Source organism: Varanus komodoensis, unplaced genomic scaffold, assembly GCF_004798865.1.
Source record: "Varanus komodoensis strain SLA01 unplaced genomic scaffold, ASM479886v1 scaffold16, whole genome shotgun sequence".
Taxonomy (NCBI): Eukaryota; Metazoa; Chordata; class Lepidosauria; order Squamata; family Varanidae; genus Varanus; species Varanus komodoensis.
In genome coordinates, this window is record NW_025335468.1 from 6,822,352 (window position 1) to 6,849,902 (window position 27,551).

Genomic DNA, 27,551 nt, shown 5'->3' on the forward strand with positions numbered 1-27,551 from the left:
TTCACTACAACAACCGTTCCTGCTCCCACCCCTTCCACGCCCAGGGAAGCCACCACTACCATTTGTCAGCCCATCTGCCAGTGGACCCCGTGGTTTGATACTAAGGAACCAACCAATGCGACGGACGACGGGGACGTCGAGAACCTCGAAAGGATTCGTGCTGCTGGAGGAGAGGTGTGCAACAGCCCACGAGACATCGAGTGCCGGTCAGTGAAGTATCCTGATCTGGGCATTTCTTTCTTGAAGCAGAACGTTGTGTGCAATCTCGGCATTGGCCTGCTGTGTAGGAACGTCGAACAGTCAGGGGACATTCCCATGTGCCTCAACTACAAGATCAGATTCTCCTGCTGCGATGATAGTCATTGTCTCCCGACCACAACAGGGACAGGCCCAACAACGGCTGTCACCACAACTCGACCGAGAAGCACCCCAGGGGTGGTCACTACCCCACCATTGTCCACGGGCTCAACGGCACCTCCCCCCATGGAGACAACCACGAGGAGGTCCACAGTGGTATCAACGACACCGGGGGAAACCACGGTGGTGTCAACGACACTGAGGGGAACCACGCAACAAGAGACCAGCACGACCATAGCTCCTCCGCCATCCACCGTCTCAGTCACTCCCACGAGAGGGGTGGGTACGACTTTCGTCAGTACCGGGACGGCCCCCAAAGTCTCCACCACGTCTCTGCCCTCCACCCCTGTACCCGGATCACCGACAACGATAGCAATCACGGGCACTATAGCACAGACTCCTGGGATCATAGTCAACACAACAAGCACTATTGCTCCCTCCCCTTCCACAGCATGGCAAGGTACTTCTACTGCGTGCCGTCCTAAGTGTGAGTGGACTCCTTGGTTCGATACTCATCATCCCACCGATGATTTAGATGATGGTGACTTCGAAACCTATGAACGGATCCATGCCGCTGGAGGAGAGGTGTGCGACAGCCCACTAGACATCGAATGCCGTTCTGAGGAGTACCCTGACATCAAAATTTCTCACCTGGGCCAGAAACTCGAGTGCGATATTGGCATTGGGCTGATCTGTAAGAACACAGAGCAGTCAGTGAAGATCCCCACATGCTACAATTATCAGGTCAGATTCCAGTGCTGTGATGACAGCCATTGCCATTCGACACCTCCCTCAATTACAACAACCACGCAAGGGAGCACACGCCTTTCTACAACCCTCGGTGTTAGAACTGAACAACAAACAACTACAGTCCATACCGCTCCACTTATTTCAGTCACAATACCAACCATGAGTTCAGTCTCTCCTCAGTTTGTGTCGACTTCAACTTTTTCGATAGGTATGTGAAAAATAATTTTAATATAGGTCCTTTTGTAGTGCATTGATAATCATCTCAGCTGTCATTAGCTTGATTGCAATATTTATCCTGGTATAATATCAAAGATGTCTGAGATATTTTAGCTAAGTGTGCTGTCCAGCTAGAAAACTCTCTGTTTTCTCTTCATGTCTTATTCTCTGGTGTCAGATATTATGTGATATAGCATGTGATACTGTGGGTAGCCTGACTTCTCTGTTTACTATTTGTATACAGTGAGTTGAATCCATATTAGTGCTTAGCAGATTTCTGGTCACCGTGATAGTCAGGTGCCATGTGATGATCTTCACATTCTTTCATCCTGCCTGTATCACTAGATGCTAAATGAGAGGTTACATAGAGGTTACCTTTAACGGCTTGGGTCCTGGATACCTGAAGGAGGGCCTTCTTCCATATTTGCCCTCCCACCCCTTGAGATCGGCAGCAGAGGCCTTCCTCCGGGAACCCTCCGTGAAAGACATTAGGAGGCAAAGAACCTGGAGGAGGGCTTTCTCTGCAGTGGTGCCCCATCTATGGAATGCGCTCCCCAGAGAGATCCACCTGGCACCACCGTTATTTGGTTTCTGGCACCAGGTTAAGACGTTTTTATTCCAGCGATATTTTAATAAGTTTTAATATTGTCTTTTCTATGTTTTTAATTGTAGCCAGTGTGGGTCGGAAATTTATTTATGTTATATTTTATGTTGTAAGCCGTCCTGAGGCTTTTAGCGACAGGACGGCATATGAATATTTTAAATAAATAAATAGGAGTACTGTAGGAAAAGTATTTTAGGAAGTGGCAAAATCTCTTCCGTACTTCCTTCCTCTACCCTTTGAATGGAAGTAGTCTGACTTTTTTAATATTTTAAAAAGTTCAATGGTATGGCCATTCCAGCTCATTCTGAATCTCTCCAATTATTGTAGTGAATTTATTTATGTATTTACAGCTTTTCTATACTGTCCTCTTAGAACTTCTGGCTCTTGCCTCTTGGCAGAGCAGCAGAGGCACAGGCTGGGAGAGAGTGCTGAGTGGCCGGGGGACTGGTGAAGGCAAGGCAGGAGCTGGGCAGGGGAGCAGAGGGACAGGAGCAGAGGAGAGGAAGGGCGTCATCCCTTGTCTGCGTCCCTTAGCTGTGGTCCGGGCTGCCCAGGGACTCCCTTCCCTGGGATGCCAAGGGTTTTGTTTTGTTTTGTTTTATTGCTCTTTCTTTCTTTCTTGGTTTGGTTTGGTTTTTTGGCGCTGCGCTGTGCTTTGTTTTTCCTCCAATTTAAATTTTATTTTATCCTTGCGTGTTTGTGTGGGTTTTTATCTGGGCGAACTGGGCGAGTGAGGGGAACTGCAGGACAAACAAGGCGTGGGACCAAGGTAAGTTCTCAGAAGGGATCCCAATGGCAGACCAGGGGATGGCCTTGGCAGGAGTCGCGGGTGTTGCTGTCCACTGCGACAGCTACGACATGTTCACCCTTCTCCCCCAGGAGAGGCAGGGTTACACTTGCCCTCAGTGCGAGCTGGTGACCCTGCTAGAGGAGGAGGTGAGGTGCCTGAGGGCTGAGAGAGCTCTCCAGGCCCCCCGGGAGCAGCCCCCCTCTGGACAGAGGGTTGAGGGAGAGGCCATGGGAGGAGCAGCTGGGAAGACATGGAGGCACCCTCCTCCTCCTGTGGGTGAGGCCAGCATGGCCTCCTCCTTCTCCTGGCACCAATCTGGAGGTGGGAAACAGGTTCTTTCTGCTTGGGTAGGCTGGGGCTGATGAGGCCTCAGGGGACTAGCAGGACCCCCAGCTTGGGACGACAAGCGGCAAGGGGGCTGCTGCAGGAGAGGCGAGGGCCAGGGCACAGCCGCCCACCACGACCGGGAAGACACGGTGGTGGGTGATTTTTGTTGGGGATTCCCTGCTGAGGGGCACTGAGGTGGTGGTGTGCCGCCCCAACCTGGAGACAAGGGAGGTTTGCTGCCTGCCGGGCTCACGCATTCGGCATGTGAAGAACAGAGTGGAGCATCTTGTTTACTCCAGGGGTCACCAGCCACTCCTGGTGATCCATCTGAGTACAGGCGACGTGGCCAGGCAGGGTGTGGTCAGGATCACCAGGGACTTCGAGACCTTGGGAAAGAAACTCCGAGAGCTAAAGGCCCAAGTGGCCTTCTTGTCGATCTTACCAGTCTGGGGATTTGGGCCAGGAAGGGACAGGAGGGTCTCCGAGGTAAACGACTGGCTTAGGGTGTGGTGCCAGAAGGAACGCTTCGGGTTCCTTGACCACGGCACCCAGTTTCTTGCCAATTGACTTCTGGCAAGGGATGGGTTGCACCTCATGAGATGGGGAAAAGGTCCTTTGGAGATGCTCTAGTGAGCTTCATCTGGAAGACTTTAAACTGAGCCAGTTGGCAGGGGGGAGGTGGTTAGGCCTCCAGAAACGTGTCTGCACTGGACAAGTGTGGGGAGAGGATCAGGGCTCTGGGAGCAGGGTTTTAGAGGTACTGCAGGGACTGACAGGACTCCTACAGAGAGGGGCCAGGTATCAGGGAGGATGGGAGGAAGGAGGAGGCTGGGAACTCCAAGGAAAGGAAGTGGTGGGAAGGAGTTGAGGTGCATGTACACTAATGCTAGGAGCATGGGTAATAAGCAGGAAGAGCTTGAAGCTTTCCTGGGAATAGGAGGGTATGACCTGGTGGGAATCACAGAAACTTGGTGGGATGAAAGGCAAGATTGGAATGTGAACATAGAGGGGCATCATCTTTTTAGAAAGGACAGAAAGGAAAAGAGGGGTGGGGGCATGGCTATATGCGTCAGGGAGGGGATAGGATGCAGTGAGATAGAATGCAGCACAGATGGGGATTCGGCAGAGGCAGTCTGGGTGAAACTTAGGGGTTTTGACAGGGAAAGGGACCTGACAGTGGGAGTATGTTATCGCCCTCCAGGTCAACTTGAGACCCTGGATGATGTCCTGACAGTTCAGATTCTAAGGATATCTTGGGCGGGGAGACACAGTGATTATGGGAGATTTCATTCTCCCTGATATTAGTTGGGAGATTCACTCGGCGGTGACAGCCAGGTCACGTCACTTCCTAGAGGCTATAGAGGGAGGATTTTTCACACAGAGGGTCCGAGAGGCGACAAGGAGGGGAAACATCCTTGACTTGGTCTTGACCAATAGAAAGGAGCTGATAGATGAAGTACAAATTAGGGGAGCTCTGGATGCAAGTGATCACTCCATCCTTTGCTTTGAGATCAGGGGACTGGGGATGTGCAGCAGGCCAAGCACAAGAAGCTGGGACTTCAAGAGGGCCAACTTTGGCCAACTGAAGGCCAGACTGGGGAAAGTCTCCTGGGATAGGTTACTGGAAGGTAAGCGAGTTGAGGAAGGGTGGATGGAACTCAAAAGGGAGATTTTGGAGGTACAAGCCTTGACGATTCCTCTAGTTAGTAAGGTGGGGAGGCAGAGAAGAGTGCTGCAATGGATGTGAAAGGAGGTGGTTAGAGGGATTTGACGAAAGAGGAACCTCCGTAGGAAATGGGTACTGGGGCAAATAGACAAAAGGGTATACCGGGAGGAGGAGGCCCATTGCAGAAGGATTCTTTGCAAGGCTAAGGCTGATTACGAGCTGAGACTTGCCAAAAATATCAAGAGCAACAAAAAGGGCTTCTTTCAGCATGTAAATAGGAAGAGGAAGGGGAGACAAGTGGTGGGACCACTAAATAAGGAGGAAGGAGATCCAGTGACTGATATGAGGGAACAGGCACCAATGCTAAATGACTATTTTGCCTTTGTGTTCTCCCCAAAGCTGGACGGGGGAGATCCGCATAGGAGATTAGATGAGGCCAGGGACTTAGGGGCACAGATTAGAGTCACCCCTCTAGAAGTCGAGGGGCTTCTCAGGGCATTGGACATTACAAAGGCACCAGGCCCTGACAGGTTACACCTGAGAGTACTTAGAGAGTTGGCAGGGGTTCTCTCACGCCCGCTGGCCTCCATTTTTGAGGCCTCGTGGAGAACAGGTGATGTTCCAGAGGACTGGGGGGTGGCATCAGTGGTCCCAGTTTTCAAAAAGGGTAGTAGAAGGGACATGGAGAATTACAGACCTGTTAGCCTTACGCCCATTGTAGGAAAAACAATGGAAAGGCTCATAATAGCGAGAGATCTAGGGATGCTAGATGGGGAAGGGAGGCTGGCAGCCACACAACATGGCTTCCGCAAAAACAGGTCCTGTCAGACAAACCTTGTGGAATTCTGTGACAAGGTTTCGAGATGGCTAGATGGAGGGGATGCAGTGGATGTGGTTTACCTGGATTTCAGCAAGGCCTTTGACAAAATGCCCCATGATATCCTGGTGGAGAAACTGAGGAGTTTTGGGATACACCAAAGCACTGTCCGGTGGATTCAGGCATGGTTGAATGACCAAAAGCAGAGGGTAACCATTAGTGGGGAATTGTTGGGATGGCAGCCAGTGACAAGCAGGGTCCCCCAGGGCTCTGTCCTGGGGTCGATCTTGTTTAATCTTTTCATAAATGACATGGAAGAAGGGGTGAACAGTCTGCTGATCAAATTCGCAGATGACACTAAAACTGGAGCAGTGGCCACAACTGAGGAGCAGGTACTCCAGATCCAAAAGGATCTGGACAGACTATGGAAGTGGGCAGGAGACAACAGGATGGTGTTCAATGTAGATAAGTGCAAGGTCTTGCACTTGGGGCATAGGAATAGCTGTCATAAGTACAGGTTAGGTGACAAGTGGCTGGAGAGCAGTACTTGTGAAAGGGACCTCGGGGTGCTGGTTGACTGCAGGCTAAACATGAGTCAGCAGTGTGATGCAGTGGTCAAAAGGGCGAATGTCACCCTTGGTTGCATAGCCAGAAGTGTGGCTTCTAGATCGAGAGAGGTATTACTACCACTTTATATGACTCTGGTGCGCCCACAACTGGAGTATTGTGCTCAGTTTTGGGCTCCTCATTACAGGAAGGATATAGCCAGGTTAGAGTCGGTGCAGTGCAGGGCCACAAGGTTGGTGGCCAGGTTGCAGGGGATGGGGTATGAGGCGAGACTGAGGGAACTGGGTCTCTTCAGCCTGGAGAAGAGGAGACTCAGAGGGGATATGTTGGCGACATACAGGTATGTGAGGGGGTGTCACATGGAGATGGGAAGAGACCTGTTCTCCCCTGCAGAGGCAGGCAGGACGCGCTCCAACGGAGCAAAGCTCAGGGAACCAAGGTTCCATTTGGATGCCAGGAAGCACTTCCTGACAGTCAGGACCCCGAGGGTGTGGAATGGGTTTCCACAAGAGGTCGTTGAGGCCCCATTGGTGAGGGAGTTCAAAGATAGGCTGGACGTCCACATGGTGGGCATGTCATGAGCGGAACCAGCTGGTGCCGGAGGTCAGACTAGATGGCCTGGGAGGACCCTTCTGACTCGTTCTGTTTCTATGTTTCTAACTTACCTTTAGTTCTAAGTAAGCTGAAACAATTTTTTAATTAATAGCCCCCTTTTCGCAATTTTATATTAATTAGGGCTTCAAGACATCATTTCATATCCAGTTTAGGTAAACCAGTTATTAAGATGCCAGTTTCCAATAGTTAACCATTCTTGCCATTCCTAGCTTTCTCTGAATAACCAGTGTTGTTCTATGGGTTCATATGTGTATGTATATATGAGAGAGAAAATTTAAAATATTACTTCATTGAAGCTATTAACTAGATAGCCAAGAACATGATGCAAATTTTATTGTAGAATAAATTTAAAACCATCTATATATTATCATATAATGAGCCACATGATGTTAAATTAGAGCAAATACATTTAGCACAAATACAGGCAGCATGGAAAAATGAGAGCTAGTGGTGCCTCCATGGTCATAGCGATGGCCTTACTGAAAGGGTGAAGTGGGTGGTCCAGGGCCAGTAATGGGAGGGGTGGCCCAGCCTCCTTCCTTCTGCATGAACTATCTACCGACTTTGCTGGGCAGGTTGAACACTGCTGATTTTCACCACTATACTTGCCCCACTTTTCATAGAATATCAGCAGTCCTCCTAGTTCAGAGGGTTATAGGCCTCCCACTTGGATTACGCCCTCAGTCAGATTTCTGAGACAATATGCTTAGAGATGCAATATCTATTGCAGTGTCTCTTAATGTAGTGCTCTCTAGCTAGACTACAATTCCCAGCCTGATCTACAGTGTTTAGCACAAATTGCTAGTTCCATAACCTCCACTGGCTTAGTTTCATAAGCACCACTGTACTTAACTTCTCTCTGTTCCATTGTCTCTTCAACAGCACCTAGTACAACATCGAGTACTTCTACTATACATTCCACAATAGGAACAGCTGCTGTCACTTTAAGTCAAACCACTCCATGTTTCTGCCATGTATCTGGTGCTACTGATTCTTTGTTTTCTCCTGGTGAGTTTTTCTTAATGTTTATGTGAAACAGCTGCAGTCATCTTTTCATTCATTTTTGATCACAGATATCCTGAGAACAGGTGGTATAGAACAGGAGGTCTAGAACTGGACCACAGTTGTGGACTGCTGTACCTAGGAAAGTCTACTTCATCGTTTTGTGATAGGGCAGGGAAGCATTTTTACTTACATTTAAACCATTGTTAAATATTTTTAAACCAAAATGTTTAACAAGTGTAGTCCTCTATTTTTAATATTTGTTTTACTGATTTAATATATTGTTTTTATATTTACTATATACCATTTTGAGTGTTTTAAAGAAATAAAGTAAAATCCATTCTGTACATCCAGCATTGCCTGAATTGGAGAGACCAGCATGAAACTTAATGGATCAATTTCTGGTCACTCCATTTTCTCATTGGGCCCTTATCCATCTACATCTACTACCATATGTCTACTATTTATTTTTATTAGGAGGCCAAAGTGTGGCTCCCATAAAAATATACTACTATTCCTCTCCACCTCAGAACCTTGGGTCACATGTTATGTATAACTAACTGAAGACCAGCTAAAGATGAGCAGGCAGGAAAGCAAAAGGGCACCTTTCAGCTAATCCCCTCTGTTTGTTCTGCTTTGCCTATTGGCAGTTAGATCTTTCTTAATATTGATAATAATACAAGTCTAATCCTGTTATCTGGGGTTACTTCTTAGTAAACATGATTAGGACTGCATCATATGGAATAAATGAATAGATACATTTGAACTATGCATGCATGCATTTTTCAGTTTTACAGCATCTTTTGATTTACAATCTCTGCACATGTTTCTTTTCAATTCATTTAATATTATTTCCTTTTAAATAGGGGAACTAATATACAATAAAACTGATAGCTCTGGGTGCAGTTTTTATGCAGTTTGCAACAAGCACTGTGAAGTTGAAAGGACCCAGGGACCATGTCCTTCTACAACTTCCCGCCCATCAACATTATCAGCTACAACTGCAGGAACATCATCTACTCAGAAACCCACAGTTTCTGCTCCCCCAACTGAACAAAGCACTTCTTTGCCTGTACCAACTGCAAGAACAACTCCTGTACCAGGTTGCCCCGATGTTGATCCACCTAGAAAGGTAATCCCACTTTAGTGCTGTTCATCATTTGTGCAGTACCGGCATGTTTCCATCACATTTTTATCCATGAATGTATTAAATGGAATCGTGCATGAATCTTGCAAGGTATATTTGCAGGTTAAATTTCATTGTGACATGGTGTGCTGCAGGGGTGCACAGCACCTGATGCTGGCTGCAGGCATCCTTAAGATACCATCACAGCCCCCATGGCAGCCAGTTCTCCCACTAAATTTAACCCACCTTTGTAAGCTAAGAAAAGGGGGGGGGTCCTTTGGTGCCAATGGCGATTCCCCCCTTTATAGCCCCAGGGGGTATGAACTGTGGCAGGAATGACTAGGGGAAGTTGAAGCCTCCCCTGTGTATGCAAGTGCAGAAGATGGTCCTGGTCTGGATTGGAGCCCTGCACGCTTGCTCTAGGTAAAAGGATCAGCTGCACTCTTGAAGCCTTGCTGCAGGGATGACCTCTTCTTACAAGGACAAGCATTTCACACAAAAAATCCCTGTGGTTTGTTTCCAGACAAATGAAACATGGATGTTAAGCAACTGCTCTATGGCAACTTGTGAAGGAAACAATAGAATTCATGTAGTGTCTCAAACATCAGCAGAAAAGATAGAATGTGCAAATGGCATCTCACCAATAATACTACACGATAAGGATGGCTGTCCGCGCTATGAGTGTGAATGTAAGTACCCATTCTTTGCTGTGAGACCCAGTTGCAACTTTGGCAGGGGGCAACCAGCACAGTTCCTTCCATGTTGGCTGTAAAGGGGCTGGACAAGGGTTCAGCCTTCAGAACACCCGATGGCCTCCTTGACCAGTGGTTTTCAACCCTTTTACAGTTGGGGACTGGCAAAAATAGGAAAATTATTTCGCGGACTGATGAGGCAGAAATAAAAAGCATTATATACATAATACAATATTTTGCGTATTAGTTTTTAAATATAGTACCAAAGAAAGAAAATTATCTAAAATAACCGGAAAGTGAGTAGTAAAAATGCTAATAAAAGAATAAAATATTAAAATTAAAGGTAATCAAATACAACTGAAATTCTTAGCAATATGTAATTCAAATAAGGCTACTGCAAAATCTGCCATTGCTTCTTTTCAAGAAAATTTGATCTAAAATTTACAATAGCAAAATCCAAAGTCAATCTAAATGCAATAATATACTTATCTTTTGATTTCTCTGTTACAGGTATTTGCACAGGTTGGGACAACTCTAACTATAAGACCTTTGATGGCACTTCTTACACATTCAGTGGCAATTGCACTTATGTCCTAGTGAAAGAGATTGTGAATAAACATGGCAACTTCAGTGTTTTGGTTAATAATTACCTCTGTGATACAGCTAATAATCAGTCCTGCTCCAGATCTATCATTGTAAATTACAACTCAGTAGAAGTAGTGCTAAGCAGTCAAATAAAGAACGGAGTGAAAGATAACCAGGTAATATGTCATAGTTTTTTAAACAGTGTAATCTCCTACAACAATAGTACTATAGACAAAGAAAAAAAATGGGGGGAGTCATAATTGCGGTATAAACCAGCTAATAGTGGTTCCAGTCATGTAAATATTAAAAGTGTCCATTTAAGGAATGCTTGTATTTCACTCCTTGCTTTAATCCCATTCTGTGGACTGCATTGAGGAATAAGGGACGTTTCCTCTGAAGGTACAAACTAATGCTCATTTAGACAGAAGAAAGTCTTACAATGCTGAGTATTGTGGGACCTTTTCTTTCTAAACATAGTTTTGTGCCCTAAATCATCTTAACCACAAACATATCCATTCTGTTAAAAGCCTTATTCATTTACTTTCTTTAAGCATGCTCAAAATTAAAAACTATCAGAGAGGCTAATAAGTATATGCAAAAGACAGGCAGACAGACAGACAGATGCAGTAATTTAAAAAAGACAGCAGAGTACCTCCCAAAGCTCAACATTGGCAGGGTTGCTTGATCTCAGCCTCTTAGAAAAGCTGTATGAGAAATTGCCCAGATTTGCATTTGAACCCATCTAAACATGTTCTTGGCCTCTTTTACATTGTTGCTTTTAGATTCTTTTCAACAATGAACCAGTCAGTGGCAGTTTCACCAAGGATGGCATTCTGGTTATCAGTGGACATGGTTACATGGCTGTTGAAATCCTTGCCATCCAGGCTTCCATTTTCTTCAATGGGCATGGCTTTACCATAAAACTCCCATTTGGGCTGTTTGAATACAACACAGAAGGGCAATGTGGTAAGTCAGAATCATGGGGATAAATCTTTTTCCAGGAGAACCCTTTTCCTTCAGAACCAGGTAATCAATGTAGGCAAATACAGACCAGTATTACTACTTTAACAACAAGGAGGGAGCAGCAATAGCTGAATAGTAGGGCATATGCTTGTTTTGGGGTAGAGGGTTTCAAGTTAAATGCCTGGTTTCTCTACTGATAAAGGCTCTTGATGCTTCTGCTAGTCAAAGCAAGCAGCACTGGGCAAGATGGAAAAATGGCCTGATGCGACAGAGGTGAATGCAACTATGCATAATATGATGAAAACTGGATAGTCTCATAATACTAGAACCCATGACTTCATCCCATGGAGCTGATTTTTGAGAGATCCAGGACAGATAAAAGGAATTACTTCTTCACAGTACATGGTTAAACCATGGAATTCACCTCCATGAGATATCGTGATGGCCACCTGATTGGAGGATAAGGCTACCAATGGCTACTAGTCCAGATGACCAGTAGCTGCAGTATCAGAGGCAGGATGCCCGTGTGTAGTGGTTACTACAGAAATTGGCTGGGAGTGTGTCGTCATACTCCTGTCCTGCTTGTGGGTTTCCCCTGGGCAGCTGGTCGGCCATGGTGCGACCACGGGGCTGGACTAGATAGCCCCTCGTCCAATACAGCTCTTCTTATTTTATATGCTTACACTATATAACAACTATACACATGTGCGCATGCATGTTTGTGTGCATCTGTCCATATCAGAGAGCATGAAATTTAGGGCAGTATCTAGTTATGTCTTACCATTAGTACCATGGGTCTGGTTACGGCAGCTCATGAGAATGGCATTTCTTAGAGGAAACTAGGTTCAGAACGACGAACAAGAGGAAAATTAGGTTTGCACGAGCATAGTTATGCAAGTGATTCTGCATTGTGCTCGCACAACAGTTGTGCAGCAGGTATATATCACACTTGTGCGACCCATTGTACCATCAATTGTACAACCAGTTGGGCAAGCATGATGCACAACAGGTTGTACAACACAAAGATTCAGCAAAGCTCCACTAGTGCTATTGGAGCCCGTGGGATGGCACTGCACCATTCAGTATGGCCCACAGTTATTTATTTATTTTGTTAGATTTGCTTGAAAGCTGCCCATTGGTGTTGCACTCCCTGGGTGGCCTTTACAATAAAATGCCAACAAATAACATGATAAAGTAGTACATAACACGTGTATGAAAATTTTATGATAGAAAAATATCAGGAATGCAGTTTTTCAATCAGGAATGCAGTCCCTTGATTGCAAGGCCATTCAAGGTCATGCATATTCCATATTCAGCAGTTTTTGATGTGAATCTTTTCCCATCCCAGGGCTGTGTTCAAATGATCGGTCGGATGATTGCCGCTTGCCTAGTGGTCATGAAGCCTCCTCGTGTGCAGACATGGCTACCCACTGGAAGATTAATGATCCAAAAGATGGTTCCTGTGAAGAGCCCCCACTGGTCCCACCAACCCTCTGCCCTACTCCCAACCCTCTGTGTGAACTGATTTTGAGCAGGTACATTCGATCCAGCATTTGCAAGCATTTAGCTATAGCCTCCTACACAGCAAATAATTAATTGGCAGCTTTAATAAGAACTCCTAATGCATAATGCTAAATAAGAACCCTGTCATTACTGCCAAAATTCCTTATACAGACTACAGCTGCAAGATAAGAAATAGGTTATTTTGTAAAGTTACACAGCAGGGGTGGGTAACACACCACTTTGCTGACTGATGGTGCAGCCCCTACTGCATTGCCAAGGTACTTTTTGGATGCTAAAAGAGCAGTGATTTGCCACCACTGTTTGGCAGCAAACCATGACATAAGCATAGGAGCAGCAGCTCTAGTTTGAAAACAAACTAAATTTGACTCTTGTGAGCTGTCATAGTGGTTTCCTGCCATAAAATCAAATAGCAGGGTTTGTTTGTTTTGTCTTGTTTTTTGGCACTGATTGGCAAGAGTGTGGCTCATGAGGAAAGGCTGGGGGAACATAGATTCCAGACCCTGCAAAGATGCCCACTTCTGATATGTAGCCTCATTTTAATTCTTGCTCATGTATATTTCACAGAGGCGTCTACTGCTACGGATGGTACCTCCTAGACCCCTAGGCTATTGCCCATTTCCTCATGTACCATAGAAAGCAGTAATAGTGCAACAATCCAGGATTATTATTCAGCTGTATGGCGTATTTAAATCTTTGCCAAGCAGATCGTCCTTTCTGTTTCACTTTCATATAGAAATAAATGCATTTGTACAATGTTTATGAGCTATGTTTAACCACATCTTCTTTTGTTTTTAAAGTCTCTTTGAAGAATGTCATAAAATTCTGCCTCCAAAAACATTCTATGACAACTGCCTCCTGGAAGCTTGTGACAATTCCAGCAATACCCTGAATTGTGACTACATACAGACATATGCTTCGCTCTGCACAGCTAAAGGTGTTTGTATTGACTGGAGGAACAGAACCCAGGGAAAATGCTGTAAGTAGAAGAAAAAAGATGTAGGTTGCTTCTACAGTGAGCAAACACTGATCATGGTGCAAGAACGGAGTGAACCCATCAGTCAAAACCTTGCCAGCAGGAAACACTGCAAACTAAGCAGGCTCACACATGTAAACTCAGTTTACATGCTGTATGTGGACTCCTTATTTCCTGCAAAGCTTTTCATATGCGGCAAGTCCTGAGAAAGTGGAAGGCATGTCAGCAGACACACAGGGTACCAAAAGCAAGAAGTGCATGTCTCCTATATGAGGGCCCATAGGTGGAACATTGCTTTAGTGTCCTCCTCTTTAGGAATCTTTTTTCCACCATGACCAGCCTTTCTCTTCTGACAGAAATGTGTTTGAGAGTTAGAAACCCATTTTAAAAGGATAGGAAAGGTTACATTTTCTGCTCTTCATATGGTGCAATAAATAGCCAGCTGTGAATACAGCCTCTTGTAGGTCAGGATCAATCCTTTCCTGCACCCCCGGCACCCCCTTCCCCACGGACAAACTGCTCCCAGATGTGAAGCGACCCTCTGGACAACGTCTGATGTGGCGTTATGAGGAGCAGCGAGTAAAAGAAAGTTCTTTCCTTCCCCTTGTGTTCTGCCTCTGTATTTCAGCTGGATGGTAACGTTTTACTTATGTTTTGCAGAGTTACCTCTCTAAAATTGGCATAGTTTCCTCCATTGGGAGAGGGTCCTGAGATACAGGGGAGCGTCCACCCTAGAGGAAGGGGGCTGGGGGCAATTTTTGCTGGTTCTTCCTTCTTCTAGCTCAGCGCCACGTGGTTTTGTGGGCCTTCCAACCTTCCAACCAGTGTTTGGGAACATAAGAGATTATAAAGGGAATCTGAAGAAATTCCCATTTCCAGCTGCAGGATACTGCATTTTGCAGAGTTGCCCCCTGTGCAGTTTTGGAACCAACCCTACGAATATAATATATGACTCAATCTTCTAAACCCCATAGCAATCTTTGTGTCTTTTTTCTCTTGAAAAAAGCAGCAAGGCTGCAGGAGAGGGGCAATATAGAGCAGATAAGTGAATAAAGGGGAAGGGTTAACTAGTCCTTTTCCCTCCCTCCCTCCGTCCCTCCACCCTGCTTTAATCTGAAGCCCCTTTTAGCTGCTTTACCTGTTTTGGTTGTCAAGCAACTGTGAAATCATAATATAACTATACGGAATGCATAATTCTGCCCTCAGAAAGCCTCATATTGGAATCATTGTCTTTTCTTCGTTGTGATATATTTTATTCTTCCATTCACAGCATATGATTGCCCCGAAGGCAAGGTGTACGATGCATGTGGTCCTAGTCAGCCTGCCACCTGTGACAATGGGTAAGAATAAACCTACAGTTGGCTCCATATGAATGGGCTTTAATGGATGCACCTGTGTGCCTCTGCAAATCTGACTTCTTAGCATATTGTGCGTACACTTAACCTTAGACAATGGTTTCATTTTGGGGGTTTTGTAGCAAGAAGGGGGCAGCAGGCAACTGAAATGTGAATCGGGAGGGAAATACTGTATAAACTAGTTCAAATGAAAAATAACCTTAAGTACACTTGGGCATTAATTCTTCAGGTAATCATAACTGCCAACTTCAGATTTCTATTCAGTTCAGGATGTTATTTTTTATTCTAAGAAGTTCTTAGCTGAAAACATTATCCTGCATCCTAAATGGATAAAACTTCAGTCACCGAAACCACCATGTCAGAACACAGGAAACTATGGATGACTCCATGTTTGTTATTGTTATTAACATGTCTGTGCCACCTTATTTACTAAAACATCAACTAAGCGGTCTATTTCAGTTTAAAACAATTACGCCTTAACACAGTTTTTTAAAAAAAACCCTTAAAACAGATACATAATTTAAAAGGCTAGGCTAAAAAGCTGCCTCTTCACACTAACTCTAAAAGCAGAGTTCTAGTTCTTAAGGGAGCGTGTTCCAGAGCTTGGGAGCCATACAGGAGAAAACTGTTTTGTGCATGCTGAGCTTCTGTGGGTGATGGCAGCTCTCCTACAGATTTTAATAGACAGGCAGATACATAAGGAGACAGACAGGTAGTCTCAGATGACCAAGTCATAAGTTAAGACAGGCCAGGATATTTCTTAATATTCGCAAAATAGTGATCCTGTTAACACCAGGCCTGCTAGGCCTAATCCACTGTTCCAAAAAATGAAGGGAGGAAAAAAACCCATTCCAACCCACCTGAACCCACCTTTTGTACTAGACTAGAGAGTAAAACAGTTCAACATCACTAAACTTAGAAGAACTGGTTTTATGCTCTGGTGAGGTATCAGGAGTGAGGGTGTCTACATTAAACTTGAACAAAAGAACAATACTGCACATTTTGGCTTTTCTATACACATTTGGTGCTCAGATCATTAGTAGGGCAATTTTGTGCATGTCTACTCAGAAGTAAGCCCATGGAATTCAATGAGGGTTATTCACAAGTAAGCATGCATAGGATTGCAGCCTATATGGAGCCATTGTGGTATAGCAGTTCACAGAGTCGAACTGGGGACCTGGGAGATCAGAGTTGTAGTCCCCTTCAGTGGGTAACTGGATATTTTATTTATTTATTTAAAGATTTTGTATGCCGTCCCCTTGCTATTGCTACATAGCTCTCAACTTGGGGCCAATCACTCAGTCTTGCCCAACCTACCTCACAGGGTTGTTTTGTTGTGAGGATAACAGGGAGCTATGTGAGCCAGCTTGTGTTCCTCACCAGAGGGGAGGGGGAGGCAGGCTATAAATGTAATATAATATGTCAGGTAAATGGCCAAATTCTAACTTATGCCTGCAGGGCCCACACCCTTGAAAATTCTGCAAGCTCTTTTCTGCACTAGCAAGGCTATTGCAATGATAGTTTAGAGGCTCAGTTTTCGATTATATGTCTGGCTATATAAAGTTTGGTCCTCTGCTGTGTTGTTTTGCATTATATATTATATATTTTGTTCTCTCTTCTTTGGTATTTTTATTCCTTTTCACTTTTGTAATCCCTCCAGAGAACATTATCATGGGGTGGAGTGACAATATAATGCATGCATACATATGCATGAACTGCAATATTATACACACCTGGGACCGAGTAGGTCCCATTGAATTCCTTAGGGTAAATCTCTGAGTAGATATGTATGGGACTGCACTATAAAAGTACTTTTCCCAAATGTTTACCCTAACACACACTTTTGCAGTTAACTTGCTGCCTCTCACTCTCTAGCTATAGACAGAAAGCTATTTCCCATCCTTATGGATGCCACTGAAGAACCAAAAAAGTGTTAACATTTGTCTCCTTTTTATGAAAGTATCCTTTATAAAGAACCCTTCCCAAAAATATGTTTTTATTAATTAAATTGATAAATTATTTTCTATACTACCCAACAGGCAGAGCTCTCTGGGCAGTTCACAACAGCACATTAAAAGTAACAATAAAAGACGCATCATATTGAAACATAAAAAGTTTACAATATAAAATTTAAAACACAGAGATATAATATCTTGAAGAAAAATCATAAGTTCTGTTTAACAGGTAGTAGACCCCAGTAGATCACTCGAATGCCTGCATTAGAGAACAGCCCTTACCTGGCACTGAAAAGATAATAAAATTGCCACCAGGTGAGCTTCAGTGGCGATCTCGTTTTAAAACTGAAGGAACACCATTGAAAATGCCCTTCTGCTTGTTGCCACCATCTGAGCCTCCCTCAAAGGTGGCAATCAGAGAAGGGCCCTGGAACTTGACCATAGTGTCCAGGTAGAGGTGTTCCATCAGGTTTCGTGGTCCCAAGCCATGTAGGACTTTATAGGTCAAAACCAGCACCTTGGATTGGGCTCAGAAACATATGGGCAGCCAGTGAAAGCAGGCCAGAATTGGTGTGATCTGATCCCATTTATTAGTCAGGCTGCCACATTTTGAACAAGCTAAGGCTTCCAAACAGTATTCAAGGGCAGCCCCATATAGAGGGCATTGCAGTAATCTAGTATAGAGATTACCAGAGCTTAGAACACTGATAGCAGGCTATCTCTGTCCAGATAGGGCATAGCTGGGCCACCAGCCAAAGCTTGTAGAAGGTACTCCAAGCCACTGCAGGCACCTGGGCCTCAAGTAACAAAGATGGCTCAAGGAGCACCCCTACGTAACGAACGTGCTCCTTCAAGGGGCATGCGACCCCATCTAGAACAGGCTGAATTCCCTCCACCCGATCAGAAGAACCACCCACTAATAGTGTTTGAATTCATCTTCAGTTTGTTAGGCCTCATCCAGTCCATTGTCACAGCCAGACACTTCAGTACACCCACAGCCTCACCAGCTGAAGATGAATAGGAGAGCTGCAGCTGTGTGTCACCAAAAATTTGATGACAACACACTCCAAAACTCAGGATGGCCCCACTCAGCAGTTTTGTATAGATGTTAAACAACACTGGGGACAGGACTGACCCCACACCAAGGGGTAGAACAACATCCCCCAAGCAGCATCTTCCAGATCCTATAATCCAAGTGGAAGCAGACCCCTGCAATGCAGTGCCTCTCATACCCAACTCAGACAATCGCTCCAGAAAAAAACCATGGTCGATATCAGAAGCATCTGAGATCCAGGAGAACCAACAGATGCACTGCCCATCTCTTCCCTAGCATAGGACAACTAAAGCTGTCTTTGTGCCTTGGGCCCCATTTCAGGCTGGCAGAAATAGTCCTGCTGCATCTCAGGCCAGGCAGGCCTCTTCATAGGACAGGGACTCTTGGAGCATCTCTCAGCAGTGCCTCAGTCTACCCAGCCCCAATGTCCACCAGGAGAGAAAGGCTGAGGAGATGACAGGGTGGGCTGATGGAGAAGCTAAGCTGGGTGGGAGAGAGGACTGCCAAGGTGCAAAGTCAGCACTCTCATCCATGCTGAGAGAGCCCAGGACTGCTAGTCAAGTCTTCAGGTCTGGAGAAGATTTAAGAGAAGTTTCTTTTTATGTGTCTGTTATGGCACTCTTAAAGCACGTGATTACAGAATCAGAATTTTAATATCCATCCCCCTTTTCTTTGCAGACAAAAGGATATTAGTGAGCATGTAGCTGAAGGATGCTTTTGCCCAAAGGAAAAGATCCTGTTCAACTCCTACACAGACATGTGTGTTCCAGAATGTGGTGAGTTTCTCTTTTCATGGTGGAGGAATTTTGACAAATTAATCCATAGGCAGGAACAGCATGAAGGATGGTATGAAGAGTATTTTTCATATTCAACAACTAGACAGAGCAATCCAATGGCAAAGGGATAGTTTTCCTTATTTATTTCTTCTCCCCTCTTCCACTCACAACTGACCACAATGAGGAAGAGTTTCTTATCTAATTCCAGGCCTGGCACAGCTCCAGGGCCTATAAGGGATGTGCAAGTGAAGGGGTTTAGGAGACTCTGATCCTGTGGATCGGCATCCCCTCCCTGCCACGCCTCTGATGCATCCATTTACAGCACTGCTGGGCAATGGCGTAATGCAGGCACTCATCATGCCAGGCCCCCAAAGAGAGCCCCACATTACAGGCAGCTTGCTGATCCCTAGCAAGACACCAAGAAACCTTTTCAGGAGATTTTCTGTGAAGATAAAGTGCCAGTTCAAGACCAAGCCATCCCTGAAATCCTGTGTATTACAACAGAGGACAATAGGCTATTGCTGGAAAAATGTACTGCAGCTACGTTCCAAGGGATCAGAGCTGTCTGAAGCAGGGGGATGATGTCAGTGACCCTGCCAATTAGAAAGGGCCAGGCCTGTGTCCCAGTGTGCCCTGACTCTGTTACACCATTGTGACACCATTGGAGCATTCCAGTGCTGCACTAGGGGAGCTCCAGCAGCAGGCAGATCCATCCCACCAGCGCCTGCCTGTCCATCTCCACTGGCAGAGTGCTGCTTCTTTCCAGGGAACACGGTGCCAGTCTGCCAGTGGCTTTGTAATTTCATTCTGTCAGCAGTCGGTAGACAGATGGCCAGCCTGCCACGAGCACGCCGTAAGTGGAACAGGCACGCAGTACCTTGAGCTTCCATTTGCCTGCCTTTCTGCTCGGATTGTGTGTAAATGCACTTCCTCTTCCATGTGGAGAAAATGAGTTTTACCTGAATGTGAAGTATAGCACAGAAAGCATTGTTGTGCTTGTACCTTGTTTTTCTCATATGGAGAGACTTCCCTTAGGAATACCCTACAGAAACACATTCCTTCTATCAATGGCTCATTCTCCCCTTGGGGAAAAATATAAACCATCATACATTTCTGAAAATCTATTTTGTTGCAGTGTGACTGGAATGCAAACAACTGCTGATAGCAAATCCTTTTATTAAAGTAAATGCTAATTTGGTCCTTGACTGTACAGAAACTACTTGTATTGGTAATAACAAAGCAAATTATTCTGGACATAGGAGAGAAAACAATTATCTTTTTTAAATCCAGGTCCCTTATGTTAAAGATTAAGCTAATTCATATGTATATAAGCTGTTACAGAGCTACATGATGTTGTCTTCTTTATTTCAGGTTGTGTGGGACCAGATGGATTGCCCAAAGCAGTGAGTATTCCACTCAGAACACTAGATCTAGATTGTTGCTGATACATTTGGGTCTCCGAGGAACCCAACAAGGTGTTTTAGGGCTAGTGTGAGAGATGCACTGAGGTTCTTAACTCAAGGTCCCTATAGATCCAATGCTAAACTTTCCAGGCACAACACCTCAAATCAGCAGAGAAGGGACTTGAAGCTGATTCATCAAAGCATCCTATAACTTAGCATTTAAGGAGATCCCATACCACCAGTTTAAAAAAATAAAAAACTACCTTTGCCAACAATTTCTAGGTCCTCTTCTTGTTTGCAGGGCATGCCCATGATCCAACATCTGTGGAGCAGGTGCATCTCATGTTACCTAAGACATAAGGTCAAATAAATGCTATTGCTTGAGCAAGTCTCTTTGAGAAATAAGCAGAGGGCAAGTGACACTGTTGTCAAGAAGGGTTAATGGATTTGTACCTCTGTTTTACAGCCTGGAACCAAATGGAAGAGCAACTGCAACGAGTGTCTCTGTGACCCACTGTCTCTCAGTGTGCAGTGCAAGCCACAGACTTGCGGGAAACCAGAGCGACCGGTTTGTGAGAAAGAAGGGTTCATGGCTCTCCCTGTGCCGAAACCAGAAGATCCGTGCTGTCCAGAGATTCGGTGCAGTATGTATTGTTTACGAACAGCCAGTACCAACTGTTCATGTGGCCAACCATTTGTCATCATCATGGGGACTGAAAACAGGATCAAAAAGAAAGCCTGCTACCAGAACTTGAAACTGTTGATGTTTATTTCAGTTTTGGTATATCATGTTTCCACAGAAGACTAGGCCAGCCTTTCTTTTGCGAACAGTATGTAATATTTTTCTCATTAGTGAGACTGTCTGGCAGGAGACAGAAAAGGACTCCTAGCAAAGGCACTTGAACAGCCAGGCCTCAGGTTCATATCAAACGTTGCTATGAAGCATACAACTTGTGTTTATCACGTGCTCAAAACTACCATCTTAGGTGCATATTCTTGAAAGTAAACCCTTTGAGTTCTGTGGACTTACGTTTACCTAAATATGCTTAGCCTTGGAGTTACCGGTGAGAAAGAAGAGAGCAGAAGGTGTCCTGATACCCTTGCCTCGTACAGTAGCACCCACAGAGAAATGCTACGGTGGCATTCCCTTGGGGTTGTCTTGGCATGACAGGAAGATATGCTAGCCTAAATTTTTCAGGATTGGGGTGCTGGCCTGCTTATTCAGCCCTCACTGTTTTCTCATTATTCCACAGTATGCAATACTAGTGCCTGCTCCAATGAGAAGAAATCATGTGAACCTGGGTACAGGTTAGCCGCTGTCCTGTTTGAAGGAGACTGCTGTGTCACTTTCTTTTGTGGTAAGTATTAGTCTTCTGATACACATTCCAGGATTTTCTGAGTGGACATTCCAAAGGGGACACAGAGTCAAGGAGAGGAAAATTAGAAGGGAAGTGTAAAAACATGACCTAGCATGAGCAGAGATGTAGCAATGTAAGTCTAATTAAAGTTTTCCCCGTACACGTTTGCTGCCATCAAAACATATTCTGGAAAATAAACACACATCCAGGAGCGTGTGTTCAAACAGCATCCATCACACTTCACATGTTACATCAGTCCAATAATTAGCCTCTAGAATTAGGACCAGGGAGACATGGGGGGAAATCTGACCTGGGAGCAAATCCCCATTGACCTCAGTAGGGCTTAGAACCAAGTAAATGTTCACAGGATTCTACTGAGTGTGACTTTAGGTTGGTCATTATTCTGTTCGGTTAGCCTACCATCAAAAAAATAAAATGTGTGTGTGTGTGTGTGTGTGGGTGTGGGGGAGAGGGAGAGGGAGAGAGGAGAACCACACGCATTACCTTGAGATCCTTGGAGAAGCCTGTATTTAACAGTAAAGTAAGACACAAGTAAAGCATTAAGTATCTCATTGCAACTAGGTATTGACAGGTTATGTAGAGAGTATAGTCTCTTTATTATTACTGTAGCAATCTTTCTCTCATCATATTTTCAAAGTAATTGGGTATTTCTGTTTTCAGAACAAATCCCAGACATCTGTGTGGTCAATGGAACACTTTACACAGTAAGAATATTGGAATTACCTGTATCTTCCTTTCTACATTCATTTTTCATATCATGGACAGAGATTTTTAATAGCAGCACTTATGCTATGGAACTAATCGCCTGGGAAAATCTTGTTGGTTACTTTCTGGAGCCCTTTTAGCTAGCTGACAAATGAAAACCGAGTATCCACACATCTACTTATTTACTTACTCGCGTACATGCGTGTCACAGTCATAGACTATAACATACTTCAGGAATGGGTAACTATAGTTAAGAGCATCCAGATAAAACAAGCAGTGAGACTTTACATACAGCACAGCACCCAAACAATGGTGAACGCTAACATCACAGAAATCCAGCATGTGAACATGCCCAGCTGCCCCTTGAATGGAGTTCTACATGTGGGAGTGATGGGGGTCAGGGAGCGATGTTGGTCATATTGCTTGGTGTGAGCTGCTCTGAGTGCCTTCTTTGGGAAAGGAGGATATGTGATGCATGTGATTTATCTCGAAGCGTGTTTTAAGGGGAAGGTTCCCATTGTGTTACAGAACTGTTGTAAAAGTGCCTCATTCAATTCGGAGAGTGTTTGGTGCTCATGCAGATAGCACATTAATGTTGAAATCAGCTTCCAAGTTCAGCTTGAGGGGGTCATAGTCAAACAATACAGTGGGGGGAAGCCACTTTCCAAGCAAATACCATCAAGTAGAAATCTAAATTCTGTGCTTCTTTCATGACTTGTTTCTGCTTCCCCCAAAATAGGTCCTGTGCAGTCAGTTTTCCTTGCAGCATTTCCATAATGATCACCTGTCTTTTGCTAAGGCTAGCATTTGGGAACCTTGTCCCAAATACAGCTCATCTGGATTTTTCTAACGATTCCTAAGGCTTCTCTGCAGGAGGCACCGATGCTGCTCTTGTGATTTCACACTCACATTAGTGTGCAGGTGCTTTTTGCGATGTCTTCTTCTCCCAGGGCCTCTCCTGTGCTTCCCAAGCACTTGCACCGCATTTTTCTAGCGTGAGAAAAGTGTGGCAGTTTTCTAGGAACAGCAGAATAAACCAGAATGAAATGGTCATTTCCATAGTTCTTTTATACCACAGTACCATCTTGTAGTTGTGTAAAGGAACATGTGAAAAGGCAAAAACACACATCCCTGGCAGGGATTGGGGGAGACCTGTAAAGGAGCTGATCTTAAGCTCACAAAGAATCAAGGAGCAGAGATCTGGGTAAAGTGGTGGGTTAAAAGCCTCAAGTAGAGAAGCCCGTATAGTATCTCACTGCTGGATCCTCCACATGCCTACATAGAAGTAAGCCTGCTGAATTCAGGGGCTGCATGCCTGGAGCCCTTTTAAAAATCGCACTTGCCTCCCACTCAGGGAAGAGGAAGAAGAATTGAGTGTGGTGCTTTGTGCAATGGTTATAATTGTTTTGGCTACATGGGTGCCGCATCAGCTTTTCCCCAGTGATCATTGCATGTGTGAAAGGTGGATGCACATTCCAAAATATGGAAGGCCACATACCAGAGAGTGTCCACTGCAAGTTGCCAGCTGCCTAGAAAAAGCTACCCTGTTCTTTTGCCTTTAGCAGGTTCTTGAGTTAGAGAAATCAGCAGGTGAAATTTTTCATGCTGTGGATCAGCCTGCTCATCTCCCCAGATCACTTTGCTCTTGAAGATATAACTGGGGCTGGTTAAAAGCTTATTCATGTACATTGCCCTCAATACTGCATGTGTTTTCTGAAGGAAATGGAGGTGTAATATTGGCATAGCCATGGCAAATATGATTGCAACATAAAATGTGAATTAAGCCTCCTGGTGAGGACCAAATGTGGCCCCAGTGACGGTGTCTTGGATCCTTTGAAAAGGGAGATGAGATCCTCAACTCACCTTAGGGCCTTAGATAAGTCTGTTACCATTCTCCATGAGAAATACCGCTGAGGAGGTTGTTGTAAAGTTAAAACTAAGCTAAGAAGTAAAAATACTGTCAGCTCTTTGATGATGAAAGTGTTTTGTGGGCATGGTTCTGCTTATACTGACTGCTGTTCTTTTACTTTTCCCAGTCTGGAATGACCATTCCTAGCAATTCTTGTGAAACGTGCACCTGCAGCTCAAAATTAGATGCAGCATCAAAGAAAATTTGGTTTGTGGAATGCAAACCAATTGCATGCAATGAAACCTGTCCAGAGGTACAAACAATGCTTAATTTCTCTATTGCTGCTGCTTCAACTGAATGATGGCTGTCTCTCCACGAATCCAGTTTCTGGTTAACAGACTCTTCTCTACCAAACATTTTCTCTACCAAACAGGGTTACCAGTACCAGGTAAAGGCTGGAGAGTGTTGTGGAACCTGTGTCCAGGTGGCTTGCATAATTCAACTCAATGGCACCACCGAAGTGTTCAAGGTAATAAAGTCTTCTTGTTCTCATTCTTTTTTCTTTTCTTTTCTTTTTGCCAGCTTTTCCAACCCAGCAGTTTCCAGATATATTGGATTATAGTTCCCATCATCTCCATTCTTGTAGCCAATGGCTGGGCTGGTGGGAGTTGTAGTTCAACACATCTGGAGAGTGCCAGGTTGGGAATCAGAGCTAAACAGTATAGGCGGTTGTGGCAAATTTGACGGATCATGCAGCGTGGTACCATATAGGGACACCCATGCAAAAAACTGAACTGATCTGAGAGTGCAGATAAGAGCCTTGGCCCATAAACACTCTAATCTCTCAGAAGCTTTCTAAGCTCTCTTAGCTTTCTTGTGAAATATAGTATACTGTTTTGGTAATAAAACTCACAGTGGGGCTGGCTGCCATCTCTCAGCCCAATATATCTCAGATCCTAAGCCTGCTTTCTTATATGTACGTCAACAGAATAGAGTCCCAGTGTCTGGAACTGTAGCTACCAAATTGCTAAGAAATTGGTGGATAGGATTAATGCAGACATGTCCTATGTCAATGAGATGTGGGGGTGGGAAATCTAGCTAATTAAACTGTTCAGAGAGTTTTGAAGCTTGCAAAGAATAATCGTGCCATTTTTTTTAAATAATAACAGCCTGGTGATATTCGGTATCCAGGAGCTGATAACTGCAGCCACTACATATGTGAACAAACAACTAATACATTCCTTCCAGTTAAAGTCGTGAGAAAATGCCCCATTTTCGACCCAGAGGAGTGCAAGCCTGTAAGAACTATTTTATGCTTTATTTCTTACTTATGTTGTAATCTATGGTTTCATTTTTGTGAAACACCCAGAGAGCTTTGGTCATTGGATCACAGAAAATGTAATTAAATGAAGCAAGCATTGATCTCATTCTGCTGAGCTCCAGACAATTTAAAATGAGCAGCAAGCTATGTTGGTCATGTCCTTGTCACCAGCGTGGAGACAGAGCGTTTGATCTCACTGTTCCAGAGAGCAACCCAGCCACCCCCCCTTGCGGATTTTGCAGGGATGGGGTCACACAGAGTTTAGCAGTACCATCCTCGGTACAGTACTGCTCAGTACCCTCCTAACAGTGCAAGGGGAGAGATGCCATTTGATTATTTTCCACTTCTCCCTGCAAGCCAGCGGGCTTTGCAGACCACGGTTTCAGGGGCCATGAGGGGCTGCAGGGAGAAGGGGAAGCAATCACAATGGCCTCCTTCCTTACCCATCAGCAGGATTCAACCGCTGGATCAGAAGCCCTCCTTGGACAGGAGAGCCCCTCTGTTTCAGGAAGGCTCTCTTTGGATCCGATTTATAGTAAAGAATGTGTGAAAGAATGATCCCAGAAGTAGGGCAGGGTTGCTGCTTGCTACTTTCAATGAGAAACCGCATCCCTGGGATTCCAAGTGGTGTGTCACAGAAAGGTGCAAAGCTGTAGCTTTACTGTGTGCAGTGATCGAGTGTGGCATGAGCTCCTTTCAGTCCTCATCTCTCTTGTGATACTACCAGAAAGAACAGTCATCCTCTCTAGAAGAACATTAGCTCCACTTGCATTCTTTTAAGTGCCGTGCTTACCTGCAAGTTCACAGCACGGCAATTATTTTTAGTGCATTTCTTATTACTTAGGGAAGAAACATAGAAAACAGAGAAACAGAGTGAGTCAGAAGAGTCATAACTTGCCAGCTCTGAATGGTCATTTTTAAATATGATAGCTTTAAGCTGCAACCCTGTACATGCTTAGGCAGGAAACAGTCCTCAAAGTCCATGGCTGACTGCAGAAGGCTCCTTTTGGCATTCATTACATGCCCAACTCTGGAGCAGTTTTTAGGCTGAGTATCACAAACCTAGTACAATAACATTCTCACATTTGCATCCTAGTCATAGTGTCATAGTGACTAATTTTGTTTCTGTTCCAAAGGACGCGGTTGAAAAAACTCCTGATGGCTGCTGTACAGTATGCAAACCGCGTAAGTGCACTTTTTTCACATCGACAAAAAAGAGTGATGCACATTAGGACTTAATACAAGGAAGGGCTGCGTAATGCTCTGCTTCAGGCCAAGCCCCACTTCATCCACTGAGGCTGAGAACTATCCCTGGATTACTGTTTGAGATGGAAAGAGTGCCTTCTGCAATCCTCAGCTCTTCTTGTTCTTGTTACTTAATTTCTTCATGCTGCATAATTGACTCTTTCTATGCTGGGCAGTAGAATGTTGTTGCTAATCATCATCATCATCATCATCATCATGGCTCCAAGAAGCTTCTGCTTAATTCACTCTTAGTTGGAATACTATTACTAGAAACCTCTAAGGGTGAGAAATGAAAGCAATGTCTATAGCTTTTTTTAACCTGGAGCTCACCTGTTACTATCTCCACTGCAGTGAATATGACGATAAGATGTGGTATCAATTTATTTCTCCTTTCATTTTTTAGCAGAAAATTGCCAGGTTCGAAAGAATCACACTTTTATCCATCAAAATGAGTGCATATCTTCTGATCTTGTAGAACTGTCCTACTGTGAAGGAGCCTGTCCCAGTTCTTCAGTGTAAGTGCCAAGAATTAGGGAAATGTTCTTGTCTGTCCATTTACCCGCTTCCTAAGGAGAGATACAAGTGGTACTGAGACAGAATCACCGAGCTCCTCCCAAGGAGTTTCATCTGCATTTGGAAGCAGGAGCACTCCAACTGGGCTATGTTGACTTCTTTATCTGAATATCATTTCACAAGGGACTCCCGATTGCTACTTTGCTAATAGCAGTGCTATTATCTCACTCCAGCTTAATACTCAACACAATATAAGGCGATACTCCTAATGTGAAACGTCAGATTCAGAGAGAGAACCATTGCTAGAAATGTGAAGTTGTGTACTGTGCATATATTTTTCCCCTAAAGTGTTCCACTGCCAAACTAAAACTTTGGCTCTGATTCTTCAATTTATATACCTCCTTTACTGTACAGAAATATTG

The 27,551-nt window shown here is 44.5% G+C and overlaps 1 protein-coding gene across 1 annotated transcript in view; it reads left to right on the forward strand.

The window, feature by feature from the left end:
• The window catches only part of LOC123021370 (mucin-5B-like), a 70,093-nt gene that overhangs the window by 41,069 nt on the left and 1,473 nt on the right, over positions 1-27,551 (forward strand). The window contains exons 31-48 of the mRNA XM_044426082.1: positions 45-1,315; positions 7,592-7,717; positions 8,578-8,843; positions 9,361-9,526; positions 10,040-10,290; positions 10,897-11,080; positions 12,426-12,612; positions 13,399-13,577; positions 14,845-14,914; positions 18,617-18,714; positions 20,086-20,117; positions 20,584-20,761; positions 21,371-21,475; positions 22,157-22,200; positions 24,238-24,363; positions 24,484-24,579; positions 26,508-26,556; positions 27,020-27,131. Coding sequence (XP_044282017.1) covers positions 45-1,315; positions 7,592-7,717; positions 8,578-8,843; positions 9,361-9,526; positions 10,040-10,290; positions 10,897-11,080; positions 12,426-12,612; positions 13,399-13,577; positions 14,845-14,914; positions 18,617-18,714; positions 20,086-20,117; positions 20,584-20,761; positions 21,371-21,475; positions 22,157-22,200; positions 24,238-24,363; positions 24,484-24,579; positions 26,508-26,556; positions 27,020-27,131 — 3,540 coding nt within the window. The remainder of the gene's footprint in view (positions 1-44; positions 1,316-7,591; positions 7,718-8,577; positions 8,844-9,360; positions 9,527-10,039; positions 10,291-10,896; positions 11,081-12,425; positions 12,613-13,398; positions 13,578-14,844; positions 14,915-18,616; positions 18,715-20,085; positions 20,118-20,583; positions 20,762-21,370; positions 21,476-22,156; positions 22,201-24,237; positions 24,364-24,483; positions 24,580-26,507; positions 26,557-27,019; positions 27,132-27,551) is intronic.